The sequence below is a fragment of the Schistocerca americana genome, chromosome 1, assembly GCF_021461395.2.
Source record: "Schistocerca americana isolate TAMUIC-IGC-003095 chromosome 1, iqSchAmer2.1, whole genome shotgun sequence".
Taxonomy (NCBI): domain Eukaryota; kingdom Metazoa; phylum Arthropoda; class Insecta; order Orthoptera; family Acrididae; genus Schistocerca; species Schistocerca americana.
In genome coordinates, this window is record NC_060119.1 from 1,120,829,347 (window position 1) to 1,120,843,883 (window position 14,537).

The 14,537-nt window shown below is 40.5% G+C and overlaps 1 protein-coding gene across 1 annotated transcript in view; it reads right to left on the reverse strand.

Annotated features, from left to right (window-relative positions):
- Positions 1-4,953: 4,953 nt before the first annotated feature.
- The window catches only part of LOC124596877 (sialin-like), a 41,009-nt gene continuing 31,425 nt past the window's right edge, over positions 4,954-14,537 (reverse strand). Inside the window, exons 7-8 of the mRNA XM_047135902.1 lie at positions 5,807-5,942; positions 4,954-4,979 (exon numbers count right to left, since the gene is read on the reverse strand). Of these exons, the coding sequence (XP_046991858.1) occupies positions 4,954-4,979; positions 5,807-5,942 (162 nt within the window). The remainder of the gene's footprint in view (positions 4,980-5,806; positions 5,943-14,537) is intronic.

Below are 14,537 nucleotides of genomic sequence, written 5' to 3' on the forward strand. Positions count from 1 at the left end.
ACTTACAATACTTAAGAAGAAGTAATGTTTTTGATTTCGTGCGAACGAAATAAACGTGAATTGCAGCGTCATAAGAGATAAACGAGATTAGTTGACAACAGTCAAGTCGACAACAAACAATATTTACGTGTCGACATGTGAGTGAAGACATATTTCGTTGACGAGACGGAAGATTTCGGCGTGCTGATTCCGAGCCTACTAGTGCAGCTGAAACTTCCGATGACAGTGGCAGTCGACTAACGCGAGGGCAGCGCAGCTTCGCCTCGGATAGTGGCTGTTCAGCTGATTACAGCAACGTCTACACAGCGGCTCACCGAGACATCGCTGCACCCATACGACGTATCAGCTGCCCGGAGCAGCTACCGGTGATACTGATTAAGTGAGCTGTAATCACCCCAAAACCCCAAAATTCTACTGTTAGTAGTTCCCCATGCGGAAGTTGATAGAAGCATGTGTCACTTGTTGTATGGCTGTGTTAGAACATAATCTTATCAGCGAAGGGATTTTTACGTTTATGTCTAGTTTGTCCACATTGTATGTCTGTAAAACGACATAAGTAATGTCTTTGAAGCACAAATAGACGAATTACAAAAGAGCTTACAAGCGCAAATGGAGGAATTACAAAATGGCACTGGAGCTCAGTGGCAGGAATTAAAACAATTAGACACGATAGCTACGAAAACAGGTTCTTCAAATAGTTAGTGTATATATAGAAGAGACCTCAATTAGATTACCTGAAGATTTGCAGACTGAAATGTGAAAATAATGCGGTTTAGTAATCAGGAAGGAGGTTGCAGAAACGGTAAAACAAAACGATCGTAGAGGAACGAAGCACGCCAGAGTAACTAACCTAAACTCAAATCTCAGAGACGTGAAATCGAGTAGAAGCCTTAGAACAAAATAGGGAACTTGTTGAAATAACTAGTGATCCGAAAAGTGCGACAAATTTGGAGATGCGTTTGCAGGCATTAGTAGAACAAAAGACGAAAAAGTAGATTCCGCCAGCGCTACACGTAATTCTGTGGACGACACTGTGGAACATCATAATAAATTTCATAAATTATTGGAAGCACTACAAAATATACCGCCGGAATTTAGAAATAATACCACAGTATTATCAGATGGGTTATCAACTCATCTGATAGAACAATCGCGGATGAAAAATAGAAAGAACTGGCCAAAACAGCTTTCGAAATTTTAACCATCTGCTGAGGTACATTAGACATGTTTCTTAAAAATATTCTCTCGATCTTCAAGCAAGCACTATGGAGAACCACTCATTCAGAAAAAATTGCGATGATTCCCAGGAGAAATTTAAAAGAAAATATTGGTCACCGAGGCACAAGAAAAAGTAAGTTTTGATTTAGTAGTTTCTAAGGACTATGACAGTTCATGGGGTAGCTATAGTTGCATTTGACAAGATCTAAATATTTGAACAACCCATTACAGGAAACATTCAGTACAGGCCCAGGTATTACCTTACCCTGCAGAGAGAGAAATTTGGTAGAGACGATGGTCTAATGTAATCGATCTCTTAACTTTTATGGAATACCTACATACAATAAATAAAGAAAGGGGAGATTTCACTCAGGGACAGAATCGATATAAAGAAAACAGTGAAAATAGTGGTTATCCGCTGAAGTTTCCAAACATCCTGTAATGAATCAAGTATTTGAGAAAATGGTTCAAATGGCTGTGCGCACTATAAGACTTTTAACATCGGAGGTTATCAGTCCCCTAGAATTTAGGATTCTGTGTTTTAATATAAATGAAAGAAAAAGTAACGAAAATTACGTAAACACTCTGTACTTGTCCAAAGTTTTTAAAGTAAGTTGTAGGTAAACGCGTTCATTAAAAAAAAGACTTTGTAATATTGAATAGGTTCTTGGCGAACTGCCTTCAAAGATCAGCGCCTGTAAAATAGGGCTCGGTATTAAATACTTCGATAATGTATACAAATGTGTGAGCAATGGCCTTACGAAAATTATTAAAAAAAACGAATATAAAAGTAGGAAGCAGGAAACTGGTTTTATTTTCCCGGGTAAATTCATTAGAGTACGTTGACAGGTATCAGAGCGAAGGTCAGAGACTTTGCATAAGTTTACAATTATTAAATGAGGTGTGTCGGTATTTGACGTAGCTACAGGAGAGTTGAAAGAGAGGCAAACTCACAGAAGGGACTGTGCATTCAGTGGCCAGCTGATCCATGGAAGGAATAAGCGGAACTATCTTTGTTTGGAAGGGAAAATGAAGGAACATTTACATCGAAAATACAACAATGTATGTACACAGTATATGCATAAAAAATAAGTTATAAATGCGACTAGTACATAGGTACAAAGCTGTCAACTGACTAGGAGTCACAGTAATGAAGTTGTCTCCGAAATAGTTACGAGTAAATAGACTCAGCGGTACGATATTCATTCTTTGAATCTTCGTTTCTGTACACGTTGGATAGAATACAGATCTGAAATTTGAAACAGTCCAAAGGAGAGTAGACTAAAATGTCAGTATGTAACTCCTTATGCCAAATAAAGATAGAAACTTTTACATCTCAATAAAGTTGAGAGAGTTGCGTTGTTACAAGTTAATCACAAGAGATAGACATTGACTAGGAAAAAAGTAATTGTCGTTGAGGTTGAGGAATCATTGCAAGCGCTTCGCACAACAGGTAACAGTGTAATGATGTATGAGCAATGTAGCCAGCTGGTAATACAGTAAAATACACAATGAAAAAGTCGTTCATTACACTCTAATTTCGTGTTTAAATACATGTTCGCTATTACATTGAACATCTTATATTAAGAAAGAACCAAGGTATTAAAAGGATGTGATATCCTTTTATATTTAAGCTGAATATGATAAACACTTGTTCAAAACTGGGAATGTCAGCTATGATACTTACTCTTGGCAATAATGCGATTATTAATTGAAAATGACCATCTAAATAGGTATGATCGTACATGACCTGTTGTGTCGGGAAATTAAACTGAATTCACTCTCAAGGGACATTAATCGGAGTAATGATAATAATTTACCAAACATTCTAAGTAATACTATGAATGTAATGAGAATATTATGTTATTTTATACATGTTTCATCTTAGTAACGGGATCCATAGTGGAACAGGTTGACATCATGTAACCACATGTTTCACTTTTTCCCATCAAAGTAATGAAAGAAAGTCTATGAGAAAACTTATTTAGATAAGTACCGTATGTATAGAACTTCCTACTGTGCGCGTCTTCTTTTTTATCTGTACGCAGATGTGCGGAGGGAAATGTGAGCGCACAACATCCAACAAGGATTGAGTGATGGAGTGTCTCCACCTTGGAGGGAAGGGTCGTTTAAACTTCGGCGTCGCGGCTTGGAGGTGTCGCGGAAATTCACAGAACAAGAGAGGCTGGCGGCAATAGTCACATCCCGAAACAAACGAAGAATGTTTTGTAATCTGTTACTTCCTTCTGTGATAACATTCTGATAGCTTCTGTCACGAGCTTGTCTACGTAAACGTTGTCGAATAACGATCTCCGCACTCGCTATTTTAATTGTTTTATGAGAGAAGCAAACTTCAGAAGAGTTTATTAATAGTGGTTATGTGATTTCGTAGCTAGTTGGTGTAGATGAGAGCTCTGTTACAGTCACACAGTACAGTTAGTGCCACTGCCTAGCAGGTCCACAGTGTCAAGAGACTATTAGAAGGTGGCAGTCAAAAGTGACAGTAAAAGGCGACAGTTAAAAAATAATCAAATTTAAATTTATCACGAAAACCATCGTTAGTGAAACTGTTGACTCAGTTACGTCCTAGAAATTGAGCTGTAAACATTTCAATATCATTCTTCATCGCAAATAGATCTCAGCTCGTATGGACTGCGAAAGACTGTTACTATCAATGCAAATCTTAAGTAAATATTAAAATAGCATGTCTTTAGCGTAATTGGAAAGCGGCTTCATTTCTTTCAGAGTAATCCATTTTTTGTTGAGTTTATAATCTGTATTTACAGTCCATGTAAAGGTATACGAAACACAGGAGTTAAATGATAGTTAATTTTTAATACAATCCACAAAATTGGATTTGGGGACAATTACGCTGTTCATGTACACACTTTGCACACTCATAATGACTCTCCTTGATGATGCGACTTATGGGATACAACGAATGAATGAACGAATGAATCCGTGTCTGAACGAATGCAAAAGAAAGAGATGCGCATTATGAACACGCTACCATAATGCTGTTTAAGATGTAGACTCAAAAATATCTAAGTGTCTACGGTGATATTCAAATGTTTTTACTTAATACTAATGTGGAACCTCTTAAGAACAAAATTGTGTATGAAAGAGCCATTGAATATAAAGGCGTTTCTGTTGAGGAGAGGTTTATTAATTTATAAATCACAGAAAAACTTAGATTGGTCTATTAGGCAGTAAACTCTTATCACAGATTCTGGAGATGCGCTTCTCAAAACTGAAGCAGAAACAAGCCATACGAAAGCAATACCCGCGTCTCACACTTACACTGATATAATTATGGATTCCTCAGATCTCTTGGTCTCGATGGAATCACATCTTTATTCACCAAAATTCTTCAGGTAGTTCACATGAATGTCAGATTATACTTCCTGCTTCCTGCTACTTCCTGTTAGATTAAATTATAGTTTCACAACCACTTCTCTAGTATCATAACTCTCAGTCTTCTGTTGTAGGAGCAGTAGTTCTTGTATAATACGATGTGGATACTACATTTTTAATTAGCCTGTATGCATTTGGTATCGAATAAAATAAAATATGTTTCTTCCAAGTGACGTTGGTATGTTAATCAAGTTGCGGAAAAAGTTTATGTTTTGCAGAGTTTTCCTTCCCTGTGTCTTCTTTATATGCAAAGTTTTATCGTGAAGAAACCTGAGTTTCTCTCACATATTCCATGTGGTTACTGGCGTCACTTAGAGTGGCTCAAACTGCAACCTTTTCTATAGTTTCTGGAAAAGAAAAAAAGAAAATTGCGAGTTAGCAATATGGTTCACGAGCATAAAAGTGCATGTCATGTATTTCCCGACAACACAAATATAAACGCAGAGCTCTCAGCACTCTCAAGTGTTCCATCCTAGCATTTGCTTCAACATGGCTTTGTAGAAAAATGGAGACCTGCCGTTTTTAGACGCCTTGGTCCGCAGAAAAAGTGACGGTTTCGTAAGTCAAAATGCGTTCCGTAAACCAACCCACACCGCTCTGCATCTGCAAGATAGGATCTGCCATCACCCATCCCAACGCAGTGGTGTATTACGGACTCTCAGTCATAGAGCTAGACTTATCTCGGATCCAGAGAGCATATCAGCAGAGTTTATCCATCTTCGCTCTGTGTTTGTGCAGTAGGGTGCTCTGATATACAGATTCGAAATATATTTCAACCGGCACGCACTAAACCTCGAGAATTGCCAGAAGAAACGCACAATTTCGTGTTCTCATTTCCATATTCAAGCGTTCTGTAATCTTCTGAACTGCAACGAAAGCCACGACTAGAATGCTTTGGGTGTATTAATTCAGTTGGCACCATGTTGCAAAAGTAAAGTAGACGTGATTGGACTCAAATTTTTCACACCTATGTGAACGGTTACTGGTGCAAGTTGAAGGGAATTGGCGCACGTAAACATGCCCGAGAAAGCTCACTTTACAGATACATGTTACCTAACATCATTATTTGACAAATATTTATAAATATTAAGTGCGTATGACAATATAGTAATAACGCTGAGAGAACTTCTAGCAGCACTAATAGCACAACATCTAAAGTATTCAAGGAACTCACCTGTTTTCTTTCCTCTCGAATAGTTAGGGTCGTTCCAAGGTTGAACTTCGCCATCACCGAAAATAACGAAAATCAGATTGCCCACAAAGAAGACTCCAGCTGCTGTGAGGAATACAATTCTCCACTCTTGAATGGTCTGTATGAAAAAATTGAAAAAAGCTCAAAGTTAATGGAACGAACGTTCTCACAAATTGATGATAAAGATCTCTAGTCAGTAGTTTACATATTATACTTTAACTAACCAGCTCAGAAGTCACAGTCAAATTAAATGAAACTGGCTTCTCACTGATTTATGCAAAAATGCAGCTGTAGTAGTTATGCAAGTAGTGAGTTACCGAGATTTGTGGCACACTTTTGATATCAAATTGAGATGATCATTAAATTGAACAATTAATTACCCCAACCCTCTCAATTTAACCTATTGTTATATAAACTGATTGATGATTCCCTAGATATACCTTTATTTATGACCTCAAAAAATGGTTCAAATGGCTCTGAGCACTATGGGACTTAACATCTATGGTCATCAGTCCCCTAGAACTCAGAACTACTTAAACCTAACTAACCTAAGGACATCACACAACACCCAGCCCTCACGAGGCAGAGAAAATCCCTGACCCCACCGGGAATCGAACCCGGGAACCCGGGCGTGGGAAGCGAGAACGTTACCGCACGACCACAAGATGCGGGCATTTATGACCACCTGGGGAAAATCTGTCCCTCTGAGAAACCCCCCATCTCTCCCCCTCCTACTCTCCCACTCCTCTGGGAAAGAGACACTTTTTTGTTATCCCTCCACAGTTTAGTTCTGATTCCCATTTCATGCTATTGGGAAATCCCCCACCCCTTCCCTCCCTCCTCAAGTTCCCTCTCCCCACCCCTCATCTGGAAAATGGCAGCAAAAAGACTCAGTCTGTGCTGAGAGGAAATATCTCATGACACGAAATTCGAATCAATGTCAATAATATATTGTTTAATTCAATTTGCATATCCTTTATTTAAGGGCAGACTAAGCCAAATGGGCTCAAAAAATCGATTTTTAGGTTTTTGCATATTTGAAATGTCCGCTCTTTCCTGCATAAAATAGTTTTTTTTCAAGTAATTACGACGACTTTTTCGTGAACTATGACGGTTTTCCTGATGATCTGTGCCATCTGGAATGTAAATGCCACGCCTTCTTTTTTGCCCCATGCAGAGATAATGCACAGGTTTCCTTTCTTATTTGTACATTATTTCCTGCTTCTATTGTTTTATAGTGTCATGTTATCATACCCAGTATCCACTACTGATATTCATCGTTCTCATCGTATTTGTTATTGTTTTCGAGAGCTATTGGTTGTACTTAGTGAAGTTTGTTGTGCGTGAACTAAGTGCTCATGCATATTTTCTCTGGTTACTCATGTTTTCATAAAAATGCCGCAAATACAGAAATTCTCACCTACATTAAAATTGAGAGGAAATAAATACGTAAAGGTAAATGAGGTTAGTGGGTCAAAGAACACAAAAATGGTTCAAATGGCTCTGAGCACTATGGGTCTTAACATTTGAGGTCATCAGTCCCCTAGACTTAGAACTTCTAAAACCTAACTGACCTAAGGACATCACAGCCACCCATGCCCGAGGCAGGGTTCGAACCTGCGATTGTAGCAGCAGCGCGGTTCCGTACTGAAGCGCCTAGAACCGCTCGACCACAATGGCCAACAACACAAGAATGTTAGACATAAAGATTATTAGTACGTCAAGAAAGAAATTGCAGTCTCTTCAAGGAGTTTCCTCCCAGTCAGCTTGTGAAGATGAACACTCTTTTCGAAATATTGTGGTAACCTTAGCACGCTGTGTGATCTCATTTTCAAAAATACTGTGTGCAGAATACCTCGTGGTGACGTAACCTCGGGAGAGAATCAGTGTCTTCCCAAAGGAATTGCATCAAACTTGACCTAAAGTTATACAAAATATGTCTACAGCAATGACATCAGAAATGACAAGTAATAATTTGTAAGGTTAGTTTATGGTCTCAGATCTGTTTGTAAAGGGATGGAGGCGGGTAAACTCATGTGTGCATCACTTGACATTTCAAATCCAAATGCAAAATTTATGACTTACAATAAACTTACTGGAACTGTTGCTGCTGAAGTTTGTAACACGTCAGTGATGGAAACAGATGAAGAAGCACTTAAGGAAAGTAACGATAGTCAAAGTGGTGATATTTGTGCATGTTTTGATGGCAGCTGACACAAACGTGGAAACACTTCACTAAATTGTGTCATGACACATTATTTGATACAAGCGCAGTAATTGGTGCAGAGCTTCTAAGCGAGTACTGTAAAACGTGTGGCAGTGAAACTGAGAAAGAAGATGAACATAACTGTCAGATGAATTATACTAGTTCCATTGGTGGGATAGAAGTAGCAGTAATTCTCGGGATTTTTAATCGTTCAATGGCAAACATTGGTGTCAGATACACACAGTATTTACGGGAATGTGACGGCACAGCTTATGACTGGATAGGTGGAGAAAAACCCTATGGTCCCAATGTTACACTTTCTGAACTATAATGCATTGGGCATGACCAGAAGAGAATGGGATCCAGATTGAGAAAATTATTAAAAGAAAACTCAAAAATAGTACTGGAAGATGGTAAGAAGATAGGTGATAACGGCTACCCAACAAATGTTGAAATAGATAGATTACAGAAGTATTATGGCTTGGCCATTAGAATTGTTGGGAGTTTAGAAAATATGAAAAAGGTTTTACTGACTGTCTCTTCCCTAAGCTTTCCACGAATGAAAATCGTCAGCACTGTCTTTGCCTGAACGATCCTGACACTTGGTGCAAGTACAGGAGAAGTGCAAAATATGAGCACAAACATTATTTACCTACAGCAGTAATGAATGAAATTAAAGCTACATTTAGAGATCTTTATAAAGATACTATGTTGACGAAATGTCTTCATGGTCAAACGCAAAATTTAGACAAATGTATGAATTCTGTCATTTCGAGCCAGTTACCGAAAACTATACTTATTCAGATTACAACTCTCAAATTTGATGTTTATGATGCTATTTTACGCTTCAGTGATTGTGTAACAAGGAAACTGGACCTTTTGGAAGTATTGGGCATAAAATATAATGGAAATATTGCCAAATCCTTGGTGCAAATAGATAGAGAGAGCATCTGCAAATCAGAAATTGCTAATTTAAAATGCACAAAACAAGCTAGACAGAAAAGAAGAGGGACCAAGAGAAGAAAAGAAGATCAGTATGTTTCAGATGATGCTCAGTTAGGAGCAGAAAAATATTAATGGTAAGTAATTCTTCTCTATAATTAAACTAATATTGCAATACTAAACTTTAAATTGATTTTTCTCAAAAACTGCTTTTTCCACTTTCGGTTAACATCATTTTCTCAGCTAAATGGGCTAGAAAAATGAAATGTGGTCAGTTTGTACTCAGCATGGTAGTACCTTACTGCAAGCAAATTGAGAACCACCAATCTACCAGCAACTGTTCTGTAATAATTAATGTATTAAGAAAAGTGAAATTTTATTTGTGAGAGAAAAAAAAGTCTTCAAATCCATAAGAACTACACTCCTGGAAATTGAAATAAGAACACCGTAAATTCATTGTCCCAGGAAGGGGAAACTTTATTGACACATTCCTGGGGTCAGATACATCACATGATCACACTGACAGAACCACAGGCACATAGACACAGGCAACAGAGCATGCACAATGTCGGCACTAGTACAGTGTATATCCACCTTTCGCAGCAATGCAGGCTGCTACTCTCCCATGGAGACGATCGTAGAGATGCTGGATGTAGTCCTGTGGAACGGCTTGCCATGCCATTTCCACCTGGCGCCTCAGTTGGACCAGCGTTCGTGCTGGACGTGCAGACCGCGTGAGACGACGCTTCATCCAGTCCCAAACATGCTCAATGGGGGACAGATCCGGAGATCTTACTGGCCAGGATAGTTGACTTACACCTTCTAGAGCAGATTGGGTGGCTCGGGATACATGCGGACGTGCATTGTCCTGTTGGAACAGCAAGTTCCCTTGCCGGTCTAGGAATGGTAGAACGATGGGTTCGATGACGGTTTGGATGTACCGTGCACTATTCAGTGTCCCCTCGACGATCACCAGTGGTGTACGGCCAGTGTAGGAGATCGCTCCCCACACCATGATGCCGGGTGTTGGCCCTGTGTGCCTCGGTCGTATGCAGTCCTGATTGTGGCGCTCACCTGCACGGCGCCAAACACGCATACGACCATCATTGGCACCAAGGCAGAAGCGACTCTCATCGCTGAAGACGACACGTCTCCATTCGTCCCTCCATTCACGCCTGTCGCGACACCACTGGAGGCGGGCTGCACAATGTTGGGGCGTGAGCGGAAGACGGCCTAACGGTGTGCGGGACCGTAGCCCAGCTTCATGGAGACGGTTGCGAATGGTCCTCGCCGATACCCCAGGAGCAACAGTGTCCCTAATTTGCTGGGAAGTGGCGGTGCGGTCCCCTACGGCACTGTGTAGGATCCTACGGTCTTGGCGTGCATCTGTGCGTCGCTGCGGTCCGGTCCCAGGTCGACGGGTACGTGCACCTTCCGCCGACCACTGGCGACAACATCGATGTACGGTGGAGACTTCATGCCCCACGTGTTGAGCAATTCGGCGGTACGTCCACCCAGCCTCCCGCATGCCCACTATACGCCCTCGCTCAAAGTCCGTCAACTGCACATACGGTTCACGTCCACGCTGTCGCGGCATGCTACCAGTGTTAAAGACTGCGATGGAGCTCCGTATGCCACGGCAAACTGGCTGACACTGACGGCGGCGGTGCACAAATGCTGCGCAGCTAGCGCCATTCGACGGCCAACACCGCGGTTCCTGGTGTGTCCGCTGTGCCGTGCGTGTGATCATTGCTTGTACAGCCCTCTCGCAGTGTCCGGAGCAAGTATGGTGGGTCTGACACACCGGTGTCAATGTGTTCTTTTTTCCATTTCCAGGAGTGTATTTTGTTAATTTTACTTGTAAATACAAGCATATATGTTACACACATTCAGTAAAAATTCAACTGTTTTAACACTTATAGTCCTACCGAAAAGTGTACCTATTGAAAGGGTGAAATTACATTGGGGATAAAATAGCTGTCCGTCTCCCCTTAATCACTTTTTGAAAGACATGGCTCACGTCTGCACCACTCACTCGCGCTTCCCCTCTAATTTAATCATTGTAATCGCTGACGGATGTCGTTTTCGATACTAAACACCACCAACTGTGGACCAGAAGACAGCAGCCTTTGATACTCGATACCCGGAGAGCCACCTCTGCTCTCTCCTGTAGATACTTCCACTTGTAACGTCTGCACCTCAGCACTGCAAACCAAAAGACGTGCCTAACTGCCCAAGGGATCCCCATTTGTTCTTGCGGTTCCCAAACGAAGCATCAGGTGGCAGCATTCCTTTGGTCAAGAAATTCCAGATTCACTTCCTTTGTCTGTCACTCTTAAAAAGTTAATTCCTGTTTGTGTGAAAACATGCGTGAACCAACATGTCCAAAAATGCAGACAGAGGTCTTCATCCCTCATCAGAAAACTGTGCTCCTATTGGCGAATGTGGGGACAAAGGGACAGCTGGCACAATTGTGATATTAAAAATGGTGCGAAATAGTCCGTCTCCATTACACGAGCAAATTAATTATTTAACAGTTTACAGGAGTCAAATAGATTGCTTACTACACTCAACCACTTTATGGTGATTCTTCTTTGTAACAAAACCTAGTTTTAATGTTTGAGAGTCACATACAAAAATTTTGAAAATCAAGTAATTAAATTTCCACCGCAAATAGATCATAGCTCGCAGTATATTGGAGGTCTTCTATGCGCCGACGTTTGAGGGCACAGGGACATTCCTCCATCACAATGTTTTCACCAAATATATCGGACGAAAAAACTTTTCGAGCGCGCGCGCACACACACACACACACACACACATACAACTGCGAAATGTATCATCCACTGACTGCTAGAGAGCTCCTAAAACGCTGCTGAGGAGATGCCAGCAAACAGTGGGTACACCACCTGTTGCGTGTACATCTCCAGCCGTACCATACGCTCAGAGTCTGTACAGACTGCCGCCTTGACCGCCAAAGATTGAACCGATCAATTTACGCGGAGGGGGGAATAATCGTCCAGCGCAAGCACTCGCCATATTGAATCTTCTCACACAACACATACATCCATTTTTCCGTCGCTCAATCAGCATACTGGTTACTTCGCTATTACCTATCCAGAGGACGCTGCTGCCGGGAGTTCCCGCAGTTGCAGGCAAGTGCCGACAGGTACTTTGCGGGCAGGAGTGTCAGTTACCATCATATTAATTAAAATGGGGGATAAATAGACTTTATTTTGGATAGATTTAAAAAAGGGGAAAATAATACGAAACTGTAATAACTGCACAGTATTACTAAGAAGCAATATAATGAAAAGTAATAAAAAGCAAAGTAGCAAAGACCAATCGGGACAGAAAGATGTAGGGGCGCGTTTGTTTTTTAATACATATAAAAGAACATGTAACACATTATTGAGCTCTGCACCTTCAGTTATAGCGATCGGGCTAGTCGATGAGAAAGTGGTACGCGACTGCGAAATTCGTTAAGGAGATATTTAAAGACTCTTCAAGCACGTTTGAAATACATTACGTGTGACGAAGTGATCAGAGACGTTTATTGCCGGGTGGAGTGAAAATGAATCCGACAATATAATTCGAACTTAGTGTTAGCTGGGAAAAATACTCTTGGGAAACTATTATCGTTGTGGAACCCAAGAAAGTTGTGCGCAACGGAAAGCTATAGTTTACGTAATTCTGCATTTTATAAAATGGTGAAACGCATGTGCGCGGAACATTAATATAATCTTATCCTTGGACGGTTGCGGGGGTAACTGATACAAACAACGCGCCAGGATAAAAAAATAGTTCGCTTATTAACTACCAGATATTAATTAACGGGGACCTAAAATACTAAAAAAGAAGGATAGGATCATCACCTCCAATCCCGATTCGTATTTCATATTCAATTAGTGAAAAGAGAAGTGTTAATAAACAAACTACATTTCAGTTTTATCTACGATTTTGGTTTCATTACGTAGTCTTGACTACATGAGAAACAATATCTGTGGAAGTTGAATACAACGTATCGTCATAATATTTAGCCAACCAGTATTGTGGGACACCAAAAATGTAAATGCATGAAATTGTTCTTACAGCGGATGTATAATGTGTGTGTGCGACGGACTATATTGAGAAACTGAACATCCATTACGTACTTGCATGTTTATCTGCGAAAATGTTTCTTGTCGGTACATCAGCATAGAGTTCGAATAGAATCGCTGGAACATTGCAAACCATTCAGATTAATCGAACATCTAAATACGAATAATGCTGGTACCACCAGGATGTGTCCTTTCTCCTCAACCCCGTGGCAGTAATTGAATTAAGAGTCAGGCGGGAAATACATTTAAATCAATTGACGACCATTGAATTTTCAAACGTCCACTGCCATGTATGAAGCCGAGTGACACCACGAGTGTTAACGTCGATCGAGGGGTATCGTCGTGATCGTATTGACTGACATCGAGCGGTTACATAACTAACCGGTCGTCACTGGCTAAACTGCAGGTTCCTGTCAGCCAAGGACCATAACTGCCGCTGCCGCTGACTGCTGCACAGATGCAGCCTGTATGTATTAACTGCAATTCCGTCCTGACAAGACACACCACAGCTAAAAAATTCCACTTACTCGTACTTTATCTGAGGCACGGATGTAATTGTCCATAAATCTCGAATTTCTCAAGCAAAATGTAGATTCCTTCCTTTTATAGGAGTTATTTTCGAAGACAGAAGAAATACATGAATTTTCACATCGCTAAAGTATGGTTACTTGTTGGGAAAATCCTGTAGAACAATATGGCATAGGCTATATTTCATCTAAGTATTCTCTTATCAGATAAAAGAAATCTGTTCTTGTCAGTTTAACGTCTCATACGTACTGCACCATAGCACAAGAATATTGTTGTTGTGGTCTTCAGTCCTGAGACTGGTTTGATGCAGATCTCCATGCTACTCTATCCTGTGCAAGCTTCTTCATCTCCCAGCACCTACTGCAACCTACATCCTTCTGTATCTGTTTAGTGTATTCATCTCTAGGTCTCCCTCTATGATTTTTACCCTCCACGCTGCCCTCCAATGCTAAATTTGTGATCCCTTGATGCCTCAGAACATGTCCTACCGACCGGTCCCTTCTTCTAGTCAAATTGTGCCACAAACTTCTCTTTTCCCTAATCCTATTCAATACCTCTTCATTAGTTATGTGATCTACCCGTCTAATCTTCAGCATTCTTCTGTAGCACCACATTTCGAAAGCTTCTATTTTCTTCTTGTCCAACCTAATTATCGTCCATGTTTCACTTCCATACATGGCTACACTCCATACAAATACACCCGACTTAATTCGACTACATTCCATTATCCTCATTTTGCTTTTGTTGATGTTCATCTTATATCCTCCTTTCAAGACACTATCCATTCCGTTCAATTGCTCTTCCAAGTCCTTTGCTGTCTCTGACAGAATTACAATGTCATCGGCGAACCTCAAAGTTTTTATTTCTTCTCCATGGATTTTAATACCTACTCCGAATTTTTCTTTTTTTTCCTTCACTGCATGCTCAATATACATAT